Raw genomic sequence first — 25072 nt, 5'->3', positions numbered from 1 at the left:
CTGGGATCAAGAGTATTGGTATGTTATTGATCCAGAACTAAAAATATCAGCATTTCCCAGTTCTGGACCCCAGGTGTGGTTTGCTTGCCAATGCTTTGGAAAGCCTCTCATAAGACAGACAATCTGTCACCAACCTGGACAAATCAAACTGAAGATATAATTGAAAAGACAAAAGTGATGTAAACCGCAATGAAAAATGCATCACAATAATCATAATAAATCCTGTATAATAATAATCAGCAGCAATACAATTTAAAGAATATTCCTTAACTCCTAACAGGGAGGCTCTTGGAGGAAGGTGGTAGAATTAAGTGCAACTTTCACAGAAAATCACAGAGATTTTCATCTGCATTTAGGTGTCTGAATCTCTAACACTGATTAGGATTGTGATGTTGATGAGCAGTTCTCCATTGAAGGTGTTATCTGTTTATCAAGTTAATGCAGACTTTAACTACCTGGCAATTAGCGGAAGCTAAAAATACACAACTATAGGTCTTTTTCTGTTTGTCTGGTCTATGTATATATGTGACATGGCCCTGCGAAATCCATGGGTTATAAGGCTATAAAAATCATTATGGGACGTGGCAGATAAAGTGTGTGAAAACACAAAACATTTTGCACTTCCCTTTTTCAGTGAGAAACAGACAAGAAACGGATCTATTTTAAGCCAGGTTCTCTCTCATCTGAGAATGATAACCCTACTGTGGCAGGAAGATTCCCTGCATACAATGAACTTACTGACTTGTGGCTTGTTCACCGAGTAGATCCTGCTTAGAAGAATGTCCTATTTTCTGCAATAATAATTTGCAGATTATTAGCTGACTGACCTCTCTAGGGATATGTAGAACATCTCCTTGTTCTAACCACTGCAGACTAATACATATTTTACACATCAGCTATAACTGGGAACAAGAACTAGACTCACAACTGGAAATTATATGACAACTGCTTCCTGATAACTACCAGAAACTTTGTTATAACTTCCAAGGAAACAGAATAGGAACTGTTCAAAATCTCCACCCAAAACACAAAAATCATGGATAATAAAAAACAGAATCTAAGACCCCTGTAATGACATAAAGCCTGTCTATACTTAAAGCTGAACTCCAGGCAGAACAAACTTCTTGAAGTGGAACCCATAACAACTTGATAAAAAATAATGTTCTTTAGCAAGGAATATACATTCCACATTAATGAATATGCTAACAAAATTAGTGTGTAGTAAATTGCCTCCAGCATTGTTCCTGTTTCTTCTTGCCGGAGGCGGCCATTTTGCTGAAGCCCAGAGCCCCTGAGCAGCAGTAAATCTTTAGGCTGTCAGCAAAATGGACTCTCAGCACAACACTGAAAAATAGAGAGCAACTGAGCATGTGCAAATTATATGAGCATGTGCAGAGCAGGATGAGACAGTGTATTACTGGATTTTAAACAGTATAGGCATTTATAACATTTTACATAGCTATACCTGCAAAAGGGGCCAGCCTGAACCAGGGGCGGACTGACAACTCATGGGGCCCCCGGGGTAATAGAGGATCATGGGGCCCCTGTGTCCTTGCCCAAACTCAAAAAAGCCTATGAAAAAGGTACCAGGGGCATCTCATGGGGCCCCCTACTGACCCTGGGCCCTCGGTCAGTGCTGAGTTTCCAAATGGTCAGTCTGCCCCTGGTCTGAACCGTTCTAGCAGGACTTGCATTTCTGACTTTAGTTCATTTTTATTGTTAAAAGCAAACTCTGTCATCCATCTACAGTACTGTGCAAAAGTTTTAGGTAGGTGTGAAGAAATGCTGTCAAGAACACTTTCAAAAATATTTATTTCAAAATGTTTATTTTTATTAATTTACAAAATGCAAAGTGAGCTAACAGAAGAAAAAACTAAATCAAATTAATATTTGGTGTGACTACCCTTTGGCTTCAAACCAGCATCAATTCTTACACTTGCACAAAATCAGGGATTTTGCAGGATTAGAGTTAGGTGTATGATAATCCAGTTATACCAAACTGGTGCTAATGATCATCAACTTCATATGTAGGTTGAAACATAGTCAATAATAAACAAACGGCTGTGTATGAGGCTGGGTGAGGAAAAGCCAAACTCTGCTACCAAGGTGAGGTTGTGGAAGACAGGTTCATGTCACAGGACATACACCATTGCAAGACTGAGCACAGCAACAAGACAAAAAGAAGTCTGGTCAGAAGTGGTCTTCATGGATGAATTATGGCCAAAAAGTCTTACCTTCAATATAAAACACAAGGCTAAGCGACTCAATTATGCACAAAAAAACATAGGGACTGGGGTGCAGAAAAATGGCAGCAGGTGCTCTGGACTGATGAGTCAAAATGTGAAATATTTGACTGAACAAGGACACAGTTTGTTTCCCGAAGGGCTGGAGAGTGGTACAATAATGAGTGTCTACAGGCAACTGTGAAGCATGGTGGAGGTTCCAGGCAAATTGGGGCTGCATATCTGCAAATATAGTTGGAGATTTGGTCAGGGTCAATGGTGTCCTCAATGCTGAGAAATACAGGCAGATCCATTATGCCATACAATCAGGGAGGAGTGTGATTGGCCCCAAATTTATCCTGCATCAGGACAACCACCCCAAACATACTATCTTCAGTGTAAAAAACAAGGAGTTCTTAAAGTATTGGTATGCCTCCCACAGATCCTTGATCTCAACATCATGGAGTCTGTCTGGTATTACATGAAAAAACAGAAGGATTTGAGGCAGCCTACATCCACAGACCTGAGGTTAGTTCTCCAAGAAGTTTGGAACAACCTACCTGCCGAGTCCTTCAAAAACTGTGTGCAAGTGTACCTAGAAGAATTGATGCCGTTTTGAAGGCAAAGGGTGGTCACACCAAATATTGATTTGATTTGGATTTCTATGCATCCACTTTCCATTTTGTTAATTGATAAAAAATAAACTATTAACACTTCTATTTCTGAAAGCATTTTTAGTTTACAGAATTTTTTCACACCTACCTAAAAAGTTTTGCACAATAATTTATGTCTCCATGCTTTTATAGCTGCGGCCATCTTGAATAATGGCAGATGATTCATGTAGCATGTACTTGCTGGAATCCATCTACACTTGGCTTAGGCATGCAGGCAGGAGGGTGTGCTTAGCTGAGAAAGCCCCTTTTCCACATAAATGAAAAAAAAATAAAATGTCCACAAATACTTCTGGAATGTGTGAAATCACTTTCAGACCAGAAGAGAGGAAGCAAATGAAGAAATGTAAAAAAAAAAGTTTAATACAATATAATATACCTATCTATGTGACAAGGCTACCGGCATAAGGATTGAAAATAGTTCAAATAGAAGTCCAGCTAGAGCCCAAGTCTTAAAAATGCTCCCTTCCCCCTCCTAACACCTATCCGAGCTAACCTCTGTATTAATATATAAAAATAAATAAATAAATAAATAAAAAAAAAAAGGAAGATGTAAATACTTACATATTTGAATCCCACTGGTCATGTGATCCACTGTGTCAGCCAGCTGCAGGGGTATGGTGAGAAAGCCCAATAGCTGGGAAAGCCAGGAATGATGACATCACCCATAGGCCCCCATGGTGTAGCCGTTGTTGGCATTTCCTCCTCTGCCCCCACAGCCCCACTGGCTGACACAGAGGTGTTGGATCACGTGACCGAAATGGGTTGAAAATCGGTAAGTATATACATCTTTTTTACACAGGTTAGTTAGTATAGGTATTATGAGGAAAGAGTGTACATTTTTAAGACTAGTTAGGCTTTAGCTGAAATATTACTTTAAAAAGGAGAAGTTTGGGGTTAACAAAAAAAAAAAACCCCACACATACTCACCTCTATGCTGCAGCTGTCTCACATCAGCACTAAGCCCTAGACCTGAGTGATCACATGACCACTGATCTCTCAGTTCTCAGTCCACTCTGAGTTCTATGCTGAAAGCATCCTCAAACATATACTGCAGAGTGTTTCATGGGAGCATTTTCTGGTAGATGGGTTGCCATTGCTCTCTCTATATGCAGGGTAACTGGTTTTGTTATTGCTCCCTTGAAGTTCTACAAAGGCAGTGTTGATGCCTCACAGAGTCCATTGCTCAGCGGCCAAATGTAAGTAGAAATGGTAGGTCAATTGGCTTCCACACAAAAGCCGCATTAACACATTCATGCCCACAATCTGTAGAATAATGTGGCATGGTTCCACTTGCTAAGAGAACATTATTATTATTATTATACAGTATTTATATAGCGCCAAAGGGTTTGCTCAGCACTGTACATTAGCGATGGGGACAGAACATGAGACAATAGAGTACAATACAATACACGAGGGGTTCGAGGGCCCTGCTCTTTCGAGCTTACAATCTAGGAGGGAGGGGATAGTGGTACAGGAGGAAGTGGCTGTGGGGGATGGAGTGGTAGGAGGAGTGGAGGAGATCGGCTGTTAGGTGAAGGTGGGGTAGGCTCTCCTGAAGAGATGGGTTTTCAGGGTGCGCCTGAAGGTGAGGAGGGTAGGTGACAGTCTGATAGATTGGGGTAGGGAGTTCCAGAGGATGGGGGGAAGTCCTGGAGAAGTCCTGCAGTTGGGTGTGGGAGGAGGAGACCAGGGAGCTGGAGAGCAGGAGGTCCTGTGAGGAGCGAAGGGCACGGGTAGGGTGGTATTTGGGTATCAGGTCAGTTAGGTAGTTTGGGGCAGCGTTGTGAATGGCTTTGTATGTCAGAGTTAGTAATTTGAATTTAATGCATCTGAGAATAACGGTGCGCTAGAAGTTCTGAGACAACATTGTCATTGACAGATGCAGCTCTCACGAGCACCCCTCCTATGGTGGTTACGAGGTCTGCTTACAAACTCGCCTGCCTGTACTGAGCCCCTCTCTAGGTGCCATCACTGTCATTTTGCATAACAGTGAGTAACAAGAAAAAAAATCCAAAAAGATTAAAAAAATTGTTGTGTGCAAAATAACCAAAAATGCAATTTAATTATATTTTATCTATGTGTTATCTTATAATAAAAGTATGAGTAGAGATGAAAATCCTTATTGATACTTAAACAAATGGAAGCAATTTAAAGCAGCCATTTTTCTGTACACACAGCAGAGGTTCCTATGCCTACAGTAAAATTTGGTAAGGTCAGGGAGCTCATCAAGACACAGTATAGACCCATGAAAGGGGAAAGGAAAGGCAACTAAAACTGATAATAGGAATAAGGCTCCATATATATATATATATATATATATATATATATATATATATATATATATATATATATATATATATATATATACACATATATATACATACACACACATACATGCTGTGGGCACAGAGTATGATCAATGGGAGCATGGCCTGAGCTATAAACAGAGTTCCACCAAAGGTCATCTTTGCAGTGTTGGATGAATGGGAAAGCTGCATAACAAGATGAAGTTGGTTTATTAAAGGAACATAATGTAAACTGCTCACTTAAAGTGGATGAGAAGCTATGTCCACTTAAATCATCCAATCAAATGTTAGCAAAAATTTAGTTTTTTATAAGCTCCCTTGCATCTCACCGGGGTTCCAATCCCTCACCACTCTATCCAAAACAAGAAAGTTGTAATTAATATGCATACACCTAAAGTCTGTTTTGCAAAATGTAATTTAACCACTTCAAGTCCGGACACTTTTACCCCCTTCCTGTCCAGGCCAATTTTCAGCTTTCAGCGCTATCACACTTTTACTGGCAATTGCGCGGTCATACAACACTGTACCCATATGAATTTCTTAGCATTTTTTTTGAGACAGATAAAGCTTTATTTTGGTGGTATTTATTCACCACTGGGATTTTTATTTTTTTTGCTATATAAATGAAAATGTCCAAACATTTTAAAAAAAAGTATTTTTCTTATAAAATTTTGCTAATAAATAAAATTTCAACATAAATCTTGGCCAAAACTTATTCAGCTATCTTTTTAGTAAAAAAACAATAACCCAAATTAGTTTATAATCAAAAATTATACTTTTTAAACTTTTGTTTACATTTTTATATTATTATTTATGGGTTTTGTTTTTTTACATACTGTCACCCTAGCAACTGTACTACTTGCGGGGGGTGATGATTTTGTTTTCTGCTTTTACACCCATAAAGGCTGTAAAAGCAATCATTGCGCCTTTTCTCTGGCTGCTTTCTTGTAGCCATTGAGAAATACTGCGAGAGCTGCGATTGGTAAAATCTTGCACATGGTACAAGGCTGTTGTGAATAGCCTTGTACCATGTGACCTCTGTGATCATTCACAGATTTCACACGTAGTAAGCAATGATGTCACAAGTGACATCTTGCTTACTACTCTGCATGTGATCACTGATTGGCCAATCCGTGATCACATGATCGTGACCTCGCACAGAGGTCGATGATCGGTGTTCCACTGTGTCCGGAGGACACAGCAGGCACCGGATCACGGTGCTACGCGCTCCCAGGGAGCGCGCACAAGCAGGGGGCGGGGAAGCCGTTTATAAATGGCCATCCGCCACTGCACTGCCACCGTCTGGCCATTTATATACATGGGCCGGACGGGAGGTGGTTAATATAAAACTTGTTTGGAAATGCTTGTTCACACCACCAGGCCTGCACGCACTAATGCAGTGTTTACATACGTAGCAGACTCCATCTCAATGTTCAAGACCTACTAAGAACTGCTTTAGGTAGAAAGGATTCTAGCTACTTATCCTTTACTTGCAATGTTTTCTGCTCATGGGTAGGCTTACAGCTGGATAACGGTGTACCTCGGCTTTCTGCCCCAGTAGCCAATGGCTAGGTTTACTGCTGGATATATAGATTATATCTTGCCTTTCTGCCCCAGTAGCCAAGGCTAAGCCTACTGCTGGATATATACGCTGTACCTTGGCTTGCTGCCCCAGTAGCCCATGGCTAGGTTTACTGCTGGATATATAGAATGTATCTTGGCTTTCCACCCCAGTAGCCAATGACTAAGCCTACTGCTGCATATATAGGCTATACCTTGGCTTCCTGCCCCAGTAGCCCATGGCTAGGTTTACTGCTGGATATATAGGTTGTATCTTAGCTTTCTGCCCCACTAGCCATGGTTAGGTTTACTGCTGGATATATAGGTTGTATCTTGGCTTTCTGCCCCAGTAGCCAATGGCTAAGCCTACTGCTGGATATATAAGCTGTACCTTGGCTTTCTGCCCCAGTGGCCCGTGGCTAGGTTTACTGCTGGATATATAGATTGCATTTTGGCTTCCCATCCCAGTAGCCAATGGCTAAGCCTACTGCTGGATATATAGGCTATACCTTGGCTTCCTGTCCTGGTAGTCCATGGCTAGGTTTACTGCTGGATATACAGACTGTACCTTGGCTTTCTGCCCCAGTAACCCGTGGATAGATTTACTGCTGAATATATAGGTCGTATCTTGGCTTTGTGCACAAGTAGACCGTGGCTAGGTTTACTGCTAGATATATAGATTGTATCTTGCCTTTCTGCCCCAGTAGCCAATGGCTAAGCCTACTGCTGGATATATAGGCTGTACCTTGGCTTCCTGCCCCAGTAGCCCATGGCTAGGTTTACTGCTGGATATATAGGTTGTATCTTAGCTTTGTGCCCCAGTAGCCCGTGGTTAGGTTTACTGCTGGATATATAGGTTGTATCTTGGCTTTCTGCCCCAGTAGCCCATGGCTAGGTTTACTGCTGGATATATAGGTTGTATCTTAGCTTTGTGCCCCAGTAGCCCGTGGTTAGGTTTACTGCTGGATATATAGGTTGTATCTTGGCTTTCTGCCCCAGTAGCCTGTGGTTAGGTTTACTGCTAGATATATAGGCACCAGCAGCATCAGCCAGTGACCGAAACCCAGGCAAATGCTGCACCAATCCTATTCAGAGCAGGAAGTGAGGAGGATCATTTCAGGACAAGGAAACAGAGGCATAATTTGATATATTAATAATTTGCTTGCAATGTACGTTAACACCTACAGTATGTATGACAAACACGCTACAAACAGAGGAATTATGAACATTCGCCAGGATCAGGGACAATAGGAAGGAAGTCCAAACATGTCTACAGAGCACTCAAAGAATTCACTAAGCATATATACACAAAAACCACTCTCAGGTGATGGCTAAGGGTTTATGGACAGAGATGAGTGTTTCACTCATTTCTTCAGCATATCTCAACACTTGTCAGCCACCAAATAGAACAGGAAAATACTACCATTTTGCTCCTAACATTATATTACACATACAGCCAAAATCATATGTTAAAGCAAATGAATCAGTAATATGTAAACTGCCAGTGGTGGCTTGTTTTTGAAGCAGCAGGCTCTCACACTTTGGGGTTGATTAACTAAAGGCAATTAAACTGTGTACTTTACAAGTGCAGTTGCACTATGCATGGGCATTTGCTCCAGAGCAGAGTAAATGAAATAAAGCTTCATTTTGCAAAGAATACCCAATCACATGCAAGGAAAATAAAAAAAAAAAAAAGAGCATTTTTGCTTGCACATGATTGAAGTTAGCAGAACGTTCCCTCATTTACGAAGCTCTGGAGCAAATGCCCTTGCAGAGTGCAACAGCACTTGCAAAGTGCACAGTCTATTTGCCTTAAATAAATCAACCCCATTGTTTCTGATCTAAAACCAGCATATACATACGATGTGTTGGAAAACTAATATTTGCTTGTGCCAGGTCAGTGACCCCCAAATTTCTCTTCTGAGAACTTCTCTGTAGTCGGAGAACCTTCTACTGCCATCAGCAGGCTCCTAGTAGACATGTATGTGCAAACTGTGTACCCCAAGAACAGTATTGACAGGCAAATCTTTTATTGCGTACTGTGCCCAACACATTCTCCTGAGCAATCAGATAGTTTGTAAATGCCAGTAATGCAAAAGTAGCAACAGCACCAACACAACTGAGATCTGTGAATTGTTTGTCGTTGTTTTTACCAGGGCTGTGGAGTCGGAGTCGTGGAGTCGGAGGAAATTTTGGGTACCTGGAGTCGGAGTCGGCAAACAATGCTCCGACTCCGATTAAATTTAGATTGGAATTGAAAAAAAAGCAAGTTTAAATGTCTTAATTCACAAAAAGTTATAATTAATGACTTCTCTACTGTAAGAATAAAGACCAATGCATGCAGTGCCTCACGTAATCGCAAAACGAACACGTTAAGTGACCGTGAAGAAGCATGCTTTTCATGTGCTTCACTATATGACACGCAACGCACAATTAGGAGCGGCAATACTTATACTTTCCATAGTGTTTTACAGATTTTGTTTTTGGTTCATATAGATAAGCTTTGTTTTTGTTCTAAAACAACCAAATAATGTGGTTTGTATTTTTGGACTGGTAAAGTTCCTGTTCCTGATGTTTATGCCTGCTGCTACTATCCAGCCACTTGAGTAATTAATAAAAAAAAATTAATAAAACTTTGTTGTTTTCATTGTGTTTGTCTTTTGCTTAAACTGTTCAATACAGTAGACTGTTGGCTTCCCAGCCGGTAGTCCTGTGGTAATGACATGTATGTTGCCTTTCTTTCCTTCAAGGAATGTATAAAATACATGCGCATATTAATACAGAGGAGTCGGAGTCGGAAGTACAAAAAACTGAGGAGTCGGAGTATTTATCTACCGCCTCCACAGCCCTGGTTTTTACCAGAGCCGCTCACCCTGTCCACTCATGTCTGGCTGGAGAAGACTGATGTTTGCAAGTACCTTACATTATGGATGAACTTATTTTCTAACTCATTTTAATACTCATTGTGGTGGACTTACTGAAGGCAAGGGAAGTAGCACTTATTTTTCCCATAGCCTAGTGAATGTGGTGAAGCTTCACTTTTCAAAGAATACCCAATCAGGTGCAAGGAAAATAATAATAAAAAAAAAAGCAGCATTTTTGCTTGCATGCAATTGGATGATGGCGATCAGCAGAACTTCACCACATTCACTAAGCTGTTGGGAAAATTAGTGCTATTTGCCTTTAGTAAATCAATCCAATTGGCTTCCATAACATTCAAAGCTAGGTTGGGAAATTAGACATACAAAGTGCAGACCTAGGAAGCAAGAAATGCTGGAATAATCTATTACAAAGGTGCATGGGGCAATGATGTTCCCGCATCTCAAGGCTAGCAAAAAGATATCACTTCCTGAAGTCAGGCAAGCGAGTAATTTATTTTGATGGGCGGCAGTAGGTTCCTCTAGCTTGCACACTGTTCTCTGCCTTTACTGAACAAGGCCAACTGTGCGAGCTGCTATAATGCAGACTTTGTTCTGCTTCCTGCTTTCCCTTCAAGCTTCATACATTTTTCACTGATAGATTTCCTTAGCAATGGATACTTAAGCCCTGGTTCACACTGGATGCGACTTGGCATGCGATTTGCATGCCCTGCAACTTGCATGCCAAGTCACTCCTTTTCTCCGCATATCTGTCATATCTGTGCGGTTCCGACTTGGTTGGAGCCGCACCGATTTCAAAAGTAGTACATGCACTATTTTTGGTGCGATTTGCATAGATATCTGTATCAGACGTCTTGCAAATCGCACCTGAAGTCGGCAGGTCCCCCACTTTGAAATCATGCAACTTCACTGTAAGTCAGGCATTATGTGAACGGAGGGCAAGATGATCTTCTTTACCTTGGACAAAGTCAACAGGTTTATTTACTAAAAGACACATAGGGGGGGATTTACTAAAGCAGGTTCAATCAGAATTTGGTGCAGCTGTGCATGATAGCCAATCAGCTTCTAACCTCAGCTTGTCCAGTTAAGCTTTCGCAATAAAACCTGGAAGTTGATTGGTTTCTATGAAAAACTGCACGAGATTCTGAGTGAACCAGATTTAATAAATAAACCCCATAGGGGTTGATTTGCTAAAACTGCAGAGTGCAAAATATGGTGCAGCTCTGCAAATAAATCAGCTTCCATTTCTTTTGTCAAAGCTTATATTGAACAAGCTGCAATTAGAAGCTGCACAGCTTCTACCATGCACAGCTGAACCGGAACATGCACGCTCCAGTTTAGTAAATCTCCCCCATACAGGTCACTTATGCAGGCCATACATGGTTCGAATTCCAAACGATTTTTCGTCCGAAAATCAAAAACATCGTTTGCTCGGTAATCCGATGGAGCCATCAATGATTTCGAAAATCAGCCGACCAAGTCATAAAGTTCACCCCATATAACAGGCGAAACCTCTGTTCCTTCCAGGTCACGGCTCATGCGCATATTCTTTTCGGAAAAATGATCGTACGATTTGACCATCGAGTCGAAAACTGGTCGTTTTTCACGAATTTTCCAACACCGAAAAGGGGAGGAACTACGAAAACCAGCCGGTACCATTGACCCACTAACAGAGCGAAAATCGGCCTATTAGTCTTAGGTCTGATATTCGGACTCATGTATGGCTGGCCTTAGACTTCATTCACACCAGTGCGCTGCGTGTACGCATGCAAAATCACATGCTTTCCTGCGATAAAAAAAAAAAAATCACACGGGGGATTCAATAAAGCTGTTGCGCATTCTGGCATTAATCCCTCTTGTGAATGTATTGCATCAAATTCATGCAGCATATGTGACTCTTGGTTCTGGTAGCAACTCCTGCACCAAATGCAGGTAGTTTTAAAATGCACCATTTTTACATTGTGGTGCAATGAATATGCCAAATTCAAAATAAAATACTGACCATTTGTTTCTTCTGAATGTGAAGCTGATAAAGATCAACTCTCATTTGGTGTACAGAGAGAGAAACTGACACAGACAGGTTTTGCAAAAGTGTCTCACATGCATTCTAAAAAGTGGAGGAAGTACAAGCTCTAGACAGGTACATGGATTTGGGGCATTCTGAACCACGTTTAGAACACGAGGGACACTTTTGCACAATCTGAGCCAGTCTTTATGAATTCCATTGATTGTGCTATTAAGGCATCACCATGCATCTTGCAAATGAGCATGTCAAAATGCATTATACCACAGTACCATGTGTTCTGGTGCAGCATGATTTCTTAAAATGGCGCAGGCACTTATTTTTGCACATTTCTTGTACATGGGGCAGCCCATTGAAAAAAGCGTACATACTTGGTCACACCTCCGTAGTGTAAACGAAGCCTTAATATTCAGCAGGTTTAGTGAATGAGATGAAGCCGTGATTACTTCAACAAGCCAATCATGTTCAAGAAAAATCCTGGATTCTTACATTTTCCCCACACAGGACTGGGTATTCAAAGTGAACGCACTACTGGTTCACCTCACTTACTAGCAAGTACTTTGGAAACTAAAAATTCAGTTTAAGTCAGGGTATCTCAACCAGGGTTCCTCCAGAGGTTGCTAGGGGTTCCTTGAGCAATGAGCAATTTCTGCCTTTTACATAATTTCCCACTGACACCATTGGTCTTTTTAGCGATCTGTAAGGGGTGGGGTGGGGGAGTCTTCCCAAAGACCAGAAGTGTAAGGAGCATTCTTCCCACTGACTGTCACTCTAATGCAGTGTTTCTCAACTCCAGTCCTCATGGACCCCCAACAGGTCATGTTTTCAGGATTTCCCTCAGAAGAAACAGCTGTGGTAATTACTAAGGCAGTGAAACTGATCAAATCACCTGTGCAAAATAATGGAAATCCTGAAAACATGACCTGTTGGGGGTCCATGAGGACTGGAGTTGAGAAACACTGCTCTAATGTATCATGAGCTGTAGATATAGTGATTTTTAGCAGGGGTTATCTGAAACCAGAAGGTTATTTCAAGGGTTCCTCTATGTTGAAACGATGGTTTAAGTAAATAGCTTGTACTCCACATTAGTAAATCAGCCCTAGTATGTCAGTATAAATGTCACCAACACAGATCTAGGAAACAAGGTCAAGGCTGATACACATTAATGCAAATTAAAACCGTGAACAGAAAACGTATACATCTGGTTTAGCTCCTCTATCCTCCTGATACTCACATAAAGCAATGTATTATACAAATAAAATATTCTCTCCAGCAGAAGACTAATAGGACAGAATATATTCGAAGTGGAGACATGGTTAGGCTGTAGTAAAAGCAGGACATACCTTGGAATTTTTGCCCCCACTGCGTCCCGACTGAGACGACCCACTCCGCTGGACCCCCGGCTCTGGGGTGGGAGGAGATTTGTCTGAAGAATGGTCTGAACTTTTTTCCACCATGGCCTCTCCTTCACTCTGCTGCGGTGTTGGAGAGCGGGAGCGTTTGCGCAGGACAGGAGAGCAGGCGGGTGAGCTTCGGTTCGAGTTACTTGCCGTGCTGGGGAAGAGAAAGAGAATGATTAGAAATGCAAAATTACAACTGTACTAGCTATTCTGCTTTTCTAATGCTACAGCCTAAAACAGACAAAGCATATAAATAAAACTAAGGATAGAAAAAAAGCGCAAACACTCTTTTACTGGGGCTAAATAACTGAATTGAAACTAGCTATATATAAAACAAGATTTAAAATTGCAGGAGTGAAAGTGACAGCCAGGGATGGCGATGGAGCCCAGGGCAAGTCACAGGGTCAGACAAATGAATTCATCTCAGGTGCACATACAAGAGGCTGGGATCTAACGGCAAGCTAGCAGCAGGGGAATTGTACCGACAAGCAAACATGAGCACAGTCAAAGCCACATTACAGCTAGCAGTGGCAGCAGTAAGCGAGGGAGACCGCAAAGCTCTGTAAAGCATAGTTCAAAGCAAAGGAAAGAGGGGCATGCGGCAGGGACTGGTCATGATGGAGGGAAGTCTAAACCAGAAAGACATACATCCTTGATTGTGGGCTGAAGAGGAGAGAAAATGAGACAGGTCAAGGAACACAACATGTACACATATAAAATGTGCAGGGTGACCAAAGCTATGTATATGTAAAGAGACCTTTAGGGTATTTAAGTACCACATCCCCTTCTCTAAAGAACAAATGTGAAACTTTTTTCCGACCCCTATGTATGGTCTACACCCTCTGCCCACACTTGGGCTGTGTTTTATCTCATCACTCACACAACTATCTCCATTGCACAGCCATATCCTGACCTGTCACAGAGCTCCTATGACCTTTTATTCAGCCAATCCCTATCTAATCCTGTCAGTGCTATCAGCTGCATGTTAACATCTGTAGAATGATCAAACGCTGTGGGCTCTCAGGAGGTGGAAAACAGGAATGCTGGTAAATTTCTGATGCTCCATATCTGGTCTAGTCCATCAGCATTATGTATGATAACACGAGGAGATATGTTTTTGTTGGCTTTTATTTTATTGGCAATATTTGTGGCAAGATCAATCTCCTTCACACACTCTTCCTGTCCCATACAGTGAGAGACAACTCCATTTATATTCATTCTACTGGAATCAAGACAACAACGTCTCCATCCATTATTAGAACTAAACTACAGCCGAGTTAATATTTAATAATAATAATAAACATTTCATTCATGTCCAAGCTCCAACTACTGCCAATAGGACTGCTTCAGTGGCCAGTGAAGACACTCATTGGACAGGGGCAAGGAAATTGATCAAGATTAGGCTTGTGGTGGAGCTCAGCCTTGAAGACGGTGAGAGACAAGCCCCAGCAACAAAGTGAAACTATCAGAGATAGACAGAGATAAGGATCTCCTGGCAAAGTAATAATAAGCAACTCCTAAAAGTGTTAAATAGAATTTATTATCAAGTTGTTATGAGTAAAGTTCCACTTTAAAATAACAGGATTATTTTAAAGTGGAACTTTACTCATAACAACTTGATAATAAATAATGTTCTTTAGCAAGGAACATACATTTTACATTAAAAATTATGCTACCAAAATCAGTGTGTGCTGTAAATTTCCTCCAGCATTGTTCAGGTTTCTTCTTGCTGGAGGCGGCCATTTTACTGAAGCCCAGAGCCCCTGAGCAGCAGTAAATCTTTAAGCTGTCATCAGATTGGCCTCCACAAATTCAGCACAGTGCCTAAAAATAGAGAGTAACTGAGTATTTGCAAAGCTGGTTGAGACAGTATAGACGCACAGTGTAGCCACTTATTTTTAGTGTTTTACACATCTAAACCTGCAAAAGGGGCCAGTCTGAAGTGATCTGGCAAAACATCATTTTCTGACTAAAGTTCCACTTTAAATTACCTTTAGACCTATGAGAGTGGTCGCACGTGTCTGCATGATTGGCTGCCCTAAGGGCTACAGGACTGGGAAGTGGCCACACAAAAATTACTTATTGGCTCTGCAGAGTCATATTTGTTTACAGTTTCCTCACAGTGGAAGAATAGTAATTAGAGTAGGTTTTCCATCTTTTGTATTATTCAGTTGTTACTGTAAATTATTATTATACAGGACTTCTATAGCGTCGACAGTTTGCTCAGCGCTTTACATTATGGAGGGAGACAGTACAGTAACAATACAGTTCAATACAAGAGGGATTAGAGGGCCTGATCCTTGGAGCTTACAATCTAGGAGGGAGGGGATAGTGGTACAGGAGGCAATTAGCTGTGGGGGATGGAGTGGTAGTCCAATATTAGTTGGGGTCGGGGTAGGCTTCCCTGAAGAGATGGGTTTTCAGAGTGCACCTAAAAGTGAGCACAGTAGGCAATAGCCTGATAGATTGGGGTAGGGAGTAAATGCAAACATTGGTCCAAAACAACCACTTCATATTGCATAATAGAGCAGGCCTTTGGATCTGCATGTTCTGCCATTCATGTATACAATGGCCTACTGGTAGGTTTGGGGCATCTTACAGCGAGACTGTTCCATGATCCAACCACACATGGGCAGGTTGGGTCTTCTCGCGTTTATTGGTGACTTAAGTTCTTGGTAAGGTTTGTTGATCCAAAACATGAAAATCTGACTCTGAAGTGACATCTGAACAAACATTAAGGCTGGGGTTCACAACTGCGATTGATGCCAATGCATTTCAATAGGCTTCTGTACCTGCAGGAAATGCAGGAAAAAAAAGTCCTGCACCTTCTAAATTCTCAGCCACATGGAAATTGCATGCTGCTTTTGCGCAGTGTAATTACCTGCATCAGAAAAAGCAATGTGTTTTCAGATGCGTGGGGTGGCCATTAACGTGTTACTATACCCAGCACCCTGCATTCACTATATCCGCTCTCCCCGGACCCTGCGTTCACTATAGCTGGTCTCTCACAGTACACACAACAAGGAAATGCAATTATTTCAGTAACTACAGTGCCTTGAAAAAGTCTTCGTACTTCATAAACCGCACGCAAACCAAGCTGCTATTTAGCAAATGAGCAGGGCTGCTAATAATTCTTAAAGTGTTACTAAACCCACAACAGTAGAATCAGTCTGTATATGCATGTGGACCCTAAGGGGTTAATCCTCTGCATTGTGTAAAAAGACTGTGTTGATCCTGTCTTCTATGATCCTCCCCTTCTATGATCCTCCCCTTCTACTGCCCTCAATCCATGTGCTGATAGTATAGAGCACTAGGAGGCTCTCTGCACACACTCCATTTGGTGTGTATTGCTAGGGAGTTTTTTTTTTCTTTGGGAGAGTGAATATGATTAGCACACGGCCAATCAGCATTGTCCAAATAAAGGGTCAGGGGTCAGCCTCATAGGTCAGTCAGAGGAGAATGAAACTCCTCCTACAAGCTTTATCCAGTTCTCAGCTGGACGCTGATAGAAGTCACAAGACTGCTTTAACTGCTGATGAGAAAAGGTATCTAGTAGTTTACACAATGCCTTGAAAAAAGTATTCATACCCCTTGAAGTTTTCCATATTTTGTCATTTTACAAGAAGAATTGTAAATGTATTTTATTGGGATTTGATGTGATAGACCAACACAAAGTGACACATAATTGTGAAGTGGAAGGAAAATGATAAATGGTTTTCAAATTGCTTTACAAATTATTTGAAAAGTGTGGCGTGCATTTTTATTCAGCCCCCCCAGAGTCAATACTTTGTATGACCCCCTTTCGCTGCAATTCCAGCTGCAAGTCTTTTTGGGGATGTCTCTACCAGCTTTGCACATCTAGAGAGGGACATTTCTGCCCATTCTTCTTTGCAGAATCGTTCAAGCTCTGTCAGATTGGATGGAGGACGTCTGGGAACAGCAATTTTCAAGTCTTGCCACAGATTCTCAATTGGATTTAGGTCTGGACTGTGACTGGACCATTGTAACACATGAATATGCTTTGATATAAACCGTTCCATTGTAGCTCTGGCTGGATGTTTCGGGTCGTTGTCCTGCTGGAAGGTGAACCTCCACCCCAGTCTCAAGTCTTTTGCAGATTTAACAGGTTTTCTTCTAAGATTGCTCTGTATTTGGCTCCATCCATCTTCCCATCAACTCTGACCAGCTTCACTGTCCCTGCTTAAGAAAAGCATCCCCCACAGCATTATGCTGCCACCACCATGTTTCACGGTGGGGATGGTATGCTCAGGGTGATGTGCAGTGTTAGGTTTCTTCCACACATAGCGTTTTGCTTTTAGTCCAAAAAATTCAATTTTGGTTTCATCTGACCTTCCACATGTATGCTGTGTCCCCCACATGGTTTCCCGCAAACTGGACTTCTTATGTCTTTCTTTCAACAATGGCTTTCTTCTTGCCACTTTTTCCATAAAGGCCAGATTTGTGGAGTGCACGACTAATAGTTGTCCTGTGGACAGATTCTCCCACCTGAGCTGTGGATCTCTGCAGCTCCTCCAGAGTTCCCATGGGCCTCTTGGCTGCTTCACTAATTAATGCTCTCCTTGCCTGGCCTGTCAGTTTAGGTGGATAGTCATATCTTGGTAGGTTTGCAGTTGTGTCATACTCTCTCCATATGTTCTCCTGAACATCTCCACAACTTTACCCCTGACCTGTTTGGGGTGTTCCTTGGCCTTCATAATGCGGTTTGTTCACTAATGTTCTCTTACAAACCTCTGAGGGCTTCACAGAACAGCTGTATTTATACTGAGATTAAATTACACACAGGTGGACTCTATTTACTAATTAAGTGACTTCTGAAGGCAATTGGTTCCACTAGATTTTAGTTAGGGGGTATCAGAGTAAAGGGGGCTGAATACAAATGCACACCACACTTTTTAGATATTTGTAATACATTTTGAAAACCATTTATCATTTTCCTTCCACTTCACAATTATGTGTCACTTTGTGTTGGTCTATCACATCAAATCCCAATAAAATACATTTATGTTTCTGGTTGTAAAATGACAGAATGTGGAAAATTTCAAGGGGTATGAATATTTTTTTCAAGGCATTGTGTAAACTACTAGATACCTTTTCTCATCAGCAGTTAAAGCAGTCTTGTGACTTCTATCAGCGTCCAGCTGAGAACTGGTCAAAACTTGTAGGAGGAGTTTCATTCTCTTCTGACTGACCTATGAGGCTGATCCCTGACCCTTTGTCTGGATAGTGCTGATTGGCCCTGTGCTAATCACATTGACCCTCCCAAAGAAAAAAAAAAACTCACTAGCAATACACACCAAATGGAGTGTGTGCAGAGTGCCTCCTAGGGCTCTATACTATCAGCACATGGATTGGGGGGCAGTAGAAGAAGGGGAGGATCATAGAAGACAGGATCAAACAGTCTTTTTACACAATGCAGAGGATTAACCCCTTAGGTTCCACAGCGAGTATAACAATCATGCTTTACTGCATATACAGACTGATTTTACTGTTGTGGGTTTAGTAACACTTTAAGAACTATTAGCAGCGCTGCTCATTTGGTAAATAGCAGCTTGGTTTGCATGCGGTTTACACACATTCCCACAACCTATATATGTAAACCTAGACAGTCTTATTCATTGAAGATCATCTTCACAAATGTGACTCATAGCAACCCGAATCCATTTTGTACTGGTCTGACTTCAGCAGCGTGAACTGCACTTGTTTTCTGTAAGTTACTGCACTTAGGAATAGTAATCCATTATGGAATAAGGCTGACTGACTCAGTGACTTCATATAGAGCCGTTTCCTGCCTTTACACTTCACTGCCAGCCCCCAGGAAACCAAATCAAGGAGTCCAGATTATGTCTGCCATGTACAGAGTTATAGATCACCAACATATCTCAGAATTGTGTTCATCCAGGTGCACCACATACTTCACTAACTGTGCACAAAAGTGTTTTTACTACCAGAGCCTTGCACAGTACATACACTCTGGAAGAGTTCAGAATAGTGGTCTAGGGGCTCTTTACATGATGGAATATTACATTCATTATTCACGCCTTGCACTGGTCTGTGCAAACATCTACTACTAGCTTTGATAATAACCATGAAAGCAGCAGGCTATGCTGGCAGGGTGTCCATGCTCATATAATACCGTGATTGACCTGCCGCCACTCTGCAGATAAAACTCTGGGTAGGGCCCAGTTCATACAAGATCTGTGTGAACACCAAGCTTTTGTGTGGCTTTTTCAAAACAATTGCAGTTCTGAGCATGCTTTCTTGATGTTAAACAAGTTCACCTTTGCAGGTAAGAAAAATGTACATTTACAATTTTTTTTTTTATTTTGGGAGCCTGGAAAGCATTGCACCCACAATCAGCAGATCGCTGGTGCCATGTAGGACTCCTGCAGACCTGTCAGTGTATCTGTATGCTCGTACCTCGTACAGGCAAGCAGATACACACTGACAGGAAGAATCGATGAAATACCACAGTGCTCAACAGCGTCTAAGTAGTCCATTGAGAACTACAAGCCGACAGCCACAAAGGCTGCTGAAACTTGTGGTTTTCCCTTTCACAGAATACTGTGAATGAGTGATGCAACCAGGTGGGCAGGGCCCCGCACAGCCATGTTTTTTTTTTGTTTTTTTTTTTAAATTGTGACAGTGAGCTGTCAATAGAGGGGTTGGGAGAGGGGTCAGTTCTGAGTATGGGCGTAACACGTAACATGTTACAAAAGGTAACCTTATCCTTTAAGACATCATTCAGCTCCAGTTTGGGAATATTATACATCTGAATTCCAGGTATGGCCTTTTTTGCATTTTTACATTGTTCCAGCTTGGACCAATGCAGTATGCATATGGCATACCTGTGGAAGCGGATAGTCACTGCTACTAGCCGTTATCTGCCAGGTCCCGTGCATGGGAGCTATTCATGCATTTTTCTCAATGAATGCAAACGGTTTTCTGATAGGACGAAGGGGAGAGTGTGACTTCACCATAAGGTGTTCAGTGAATAGTGAGCAAGGGATTTCCCCCTCTATGTTCACTATACAGCAGGGAAGTTGCTCTGCACAGCACCCAAAAGACAGTTTTAATCTCTATAGTACAGCTGACTACTACAGTGATTGTCCGCTTCCACAGGGATCCCTCAGGTATGACATATGCACACTTACACTGGTCCAAACTAGACTAATCTAAGTATGCAAAAAATACACACAGTTGTGTTCAAAATAATAGCGGTCAGACATCACTAACCGGATCAATCACTGTTTTTGGTAGAAATGATATTTCTACATGGCAAATAATTTCCTAGCAGGTGTAGTAGAGTAATAGAAATCCAACAGACCCAACAGTCATGACATGCATGCTGCTGATTCTGTGTAATTGAATCACTCATTGAAAGGGGCGTGTTCAAAATAATAGCAGTGTGGAGTTCTATTAGTGAGGTCATTCATTCTTTGAAAAACAGGTGGCAATTATTGCCCTTATTTAAGGAAGGAAGGCAGCAAATGTTGTACATGCTGGTTACAGTGCATTTCTCTCTGAAATTCTGAGGAAAATGGGTCGTTCCAGACATTGTTCAGAAGAACAGCGTTCCTTGATTAAAAAGTTGATTGGAGAGGGGAAAACATATAAAGAAGTGCAGAAAATTATAGGCTGCTCAGCTAAAATGATCGCAAATGCTTTAAAATGGTAACCAAAACCTGAAAGACGTGGAAGAAAGCGAAAAACTACCATTCGAATGGATAGAAGAATAGCCAAAATGGCGTGGACTCAGCCAACAATCAGCTCCAGGAAGATTAAAGAAGGTGTGACGTTCCCTGTTAGGACTGTTACAATTAGAAGACGCCTATGTGAAGCCAAGCTATCTGCAAGAAGCCCCCGCAAAGTCCCACTGTTGGAAAAAAGACGTGTGCTGAAGAGGTTACAATTTGCCAAAGAGCACATTGACTGGCCTAAAGAGAAATGGCGCAACATTTTGTGGACTGATGAAAGTAAGATTGTTCTTTTTGGGTCTAGTGGGCGGAGACAGTTTGTCAGACGACCCCCAAACACTGAATTCAAGCCACAGTACACAGTGAAGACAGTGAAGCATGGTGGTGCAAGCATCATGATATGGGGATGTTTCTCATACTACGGTGTTGGGCCTATTTATCACATACCAGGGATCATGGATCAGTTTGAATACATCAGAATACTTGAAGAGGTCATGCTGCTTTATGCTGAAGAGGAAATGCCCTTGAAATGGGTGTTCCAACAAGACAACGATCCCAAACACACCAGTAAACGTGCAACATCTTGGTTCCAGACCAACAAGATGGACGTTATGGAGTGGCCAGCCCAATCCCCGGATCTTAATCCAATAGAAAACTTGTGGGGTGACATCAAAAATGCAGTTTCTGAGGCAAAACCAAGAAATAGAGAAGAACTGTGGAATGTGGTCCAATCATCCTGGGCTGGAATACCTGATCACAGGGGCCAGAAGTTGGGTGACTCCATGCAACACAGATGTACAGCAGTTCTCAGAAACAGTGCGACTACAACCAAATATTCATGAAGTCATTCAAAGGAAAGCAAAATCTTCAAACATTTTTCAGTTTATATAGTGAATGTTTGAGTTTGTAAAGAAGAATACAAACACTGCTATTTTTTTGAACCGTCTAATATTCACTTTTCTTAAATTTTTTTAGAGGAACAACACAAATTTGATCTATTCTTCTTCATGTTTTGATTTGGAATAGAATGTGTCGTGTTCCCAATGCATTTGTGTGGATGGAAATAAAAGCTATTAGAAGGATTTTGAGCTTTATTCACTTTTTTCAACACACTGCTATTATTTTGAACACAACTGTACATGGAATTCTGCTTCAATGGGAGTGCTGACTCACTTTAAACAAACTGCTAGCAGGCTTTCAACAAGCTTTAAGGGCCAGTTCACACTACCCACACACTACACAGCAGCAGTTTAGTATGCGGCCAGTTCTCCATTTCGGCTGCAGCCAGCCAGTGGTAGGGAGCAGTGCGATGCACATTTCAGGGCATCACAGTTTTGCCTTTTTTTGTGTGAACTTTATTTGAAGTATACAAAGTGACACTGCATTCATGTCAGACAGCAGCATGGTGCCTTACGCTGCTGTGCAGTGACATGCAACACCTTCCTGTGCACTGTGATGAAATGCAGCATACCTGCACCTCCGAGCTGCGTTGCAGTTTGAATAGGACACATAGAACACTATTGTTTTCTGTTTGTCCAAGCGGTGAAGTGCATTTATTTATTTATTACAGGTATTGTATAGTACCATCAATTTACACAGCACTTTACATATATATTGTACATTCACATCAGTCCCTAATCCTCAAGGGGTGTACAATCTAAGGTCCCTAACTCACATTCATACATACACATACTAGGGCCAAGTTAGATAGGAGCCAATTAACCTACCAGCATGTCTTTGGAGTGTGGGAGGAAACCGAGTACCCGGAGGAAACCCATGCAGGCACAGAGAGAACATGCAAACTCCAGGCAGGTGGTGCCATGGTTGGGATTCGAACCAATGACCCCTAGTACTGCCAGGCAGAAGTGTTCACAGCAGCTGGCCGGGGATGAACATTATACCACGTGGCACTCTCATTTAGGACCCTGTGTGTTCACAGCAGCTGGCCGGGGATGAACACTATACCACGTGGCACTCTCATTTAGGACCCTGTGTGTTCAGGAACGAATATACAAATGCAAAAGACCTGCACTCTGTCCATGAATGCATAGACCCAAAAATGTGGGCACCACTTAGTAAATCATTCAGTCCCATCTAGCTGCAGCCTTTAAGATTCAGCGGGGCTGGGTGCTGCACCTGTCCCTTCTGGGTGAACTAAAAACACTAAAGAAAACATTCTGCAGCTAGCTGATCTTGCGTGTGAGGGGCCTAAAATGAAGTAAAAAACCCAACTAAATTGCTGTGCGGTGACATAAGGTTCAATGTATTAAACAATATGTATCAATAAAGACCAGCAGCTTAAACAGAGTCTAGTGTTTCAGTTATGGTTTACAGAAGAAATACAAGGTGCGGATATGTGAATGGATACTACGAGGAGGTATCAAAAAGTTTTTAGTTTTGTAACACGCTAACAAATGGCAGCACAAGGCTGCAGTCACAGGGAGCACCGACTTTCATAAGTCAGTGTGCCAAAAGACATCGTCCTGCTTACATCGGGAGCTGTGAAACTGGTGCTATTGTGACCACGTGCGTTACTACGTCTACCATTTAATAATGGACAGCAATTTAGAACAAAGAGCAAATGTGAAATTTTGCGTGAAACTGGGTAAATCTGCCACAGAGATGTTTGACATTAATCGGCAAGTTTACGGCGATGCTGCAAAGAATCATTTGAGGTGGTTTGAGTGGCATGCGTGCTTCAGGAGCAGAAGAACATCACTGGAAGACGACGAGAGATCAGGAAGACCTTCAACGAGCTCAACCCCATTGCTGCCATTGTCGGTGTGTCATACGGAATACTCCAGGCAATCCTCATGTGTGACTTGAACATGCGCTGTGTTGCTGCCAAGTTCGTCCGCAGGCTGCTGACCCAGAAGCAGAAGGAACACTGTCAAAGTCTGACAAGAACTCCATCAGTGGATGACCCGTCCTTCATGTCAAGAATCATTACCAGTTCCAAAACTTGGGTGTATGGGTTTTACACAGAATTTGACTTTTTGTGTTCGAACTTGCTGTCCATGATGAAATAGCAGACATGGTAACGCACATGGTCAGCATAGCACCAGTTGCACAACTTCCGATGTACACAGGACAATGTCTTTTGGCACACTCACTCGCACCGACTGAAGGTCGGTGATCCTTGTGACTGTGCATGCAGCCATCTGTTGGCATGTTACAAATCTAGTCTCAAAACATTTTGATACCACCTTGTATTGTTAAAGTATAACTAAAGGCAAAACTGTCTGTGCCCCCCCGTTAAGGAAATTCACCCCCACTATTTGTCCTATATACCATTATCACTGAAAGTGAAAGTAAAAGAAAATCCCAAATTTTGGACTGTCCACAGAAAAGTAACAGAGTGGAAATCTTCCAATGGGGACACCAGTTCTGGTGAAATGGGGGGCCCCAGGGATTCCCTTAATTTGGGGGGGGGGGGGGATTTCCTCATTTCTTGTTGTGGCTATGGGACAGGAAGTGAAGAGAAATCTCCCCAATGGGACAAAGATGGCAAAAAAAATCTGGCAGGGGTTGTAACCCTTACCCTTAAAAGGTTTCCACTTTAAGGTGGTATCAAGGGGAAAAATATCACCCCCAGGTTTGATGTTCACATGAATTAACAAAACTGACCCATTCTCCCCAAATTTGATCAAACTTGGTGGGACCTCCTTGGGCCTCATAGGTTATCCATGTTACCTATCTGCTTTCATGCATTTATATCTTAGGGCTCAGTGGATAACCAGTGCAGCACCACCACCTTCCTTGAATCAAAGTAAAGTAAATTTGTTTGGTCCCGCTCTGGACTGTGAGTGATAAAATTGTAAGAAAGGAAATCCATCAGTGATCTGTGACCAGGAGGGTCTGATTTCATCACAAGCCCGTTCCATATGTAACATATCACTGTGTGATTTTTGACATTTATGACAAGTGGGAGCGTCTCTTTTGTCTATTTTAATTAGGTGAATAGAAGTGAAATGGGCTCTATGAAAGTCTAATATAACAAACGTATCCCTCGGAGATAAAGCGATTCTAAACTATGAACCGGAACATTCCCACCACCTCTGTTCAGAAATGTTAGGAATATCTCTATTCCATTGTTATCAAAGCACGCCTGGAGGGTCTGTCCTACCCCTTTGGTATATTCTAAGTACACTTACAGTCAGTCATTTGTTAATACTCTCATTAAAGCAGTATTACCCCAACCAAAAATATATGATATTGCAGATTACCAATCATTAGATGTGGTGGCTGCATTTGTTTTCATCTGGCCAGTAACACACCTCCTGTATTACAGCG

The 25072-nt window shown here is 41.8% G+C and overlaps 1 protein-coding gene across 7 annotated transcripts in view; it reads right to left on the bottom strand.

The window, feature by feature from the left end:
• GRAMD1B (GRAM domain containing 1B) overlaps positions 1-25072 on the bottom strand; it is a 348949-nt gene that overhangs the window by 127641 nt on the left and 196236 nt on the right. For all 7 annotated transcript variants that reach the window (XM_089681630.1, XM_089681631.1, XM_089681638.1 and 4 more), the window contains one exon: positions 13008-13218. In XM_089681630.1, the coding sequence (XP_089537756.1) occupies positions 13008-13218 (211 nt within the window). The remainder of the gene's footprint in view (positions 1-13007; positions 13219-25072) is intronic.

Source organism: Staurois parvus, unplaced genomic scaffold (genome assembly GCF_062004578.1).
Source record: "Staurois parvus isolate SC_StPar_1 unplaced genomic scaffold, SC_StPar_1.0 ptg000274l, whole genome shotgun sequence".
In the NCBI taxonomy this organism is placed as follows: Eukaryota; Metazoa; Chordata; class Amphibia; order Anura; family Ranidae; genus Staurois; species Staurois parvus.
Note: the sequence above shows the minus strand (reverse complement) of the source record. Positions and strands in the feature narration are given on the sequence as shown.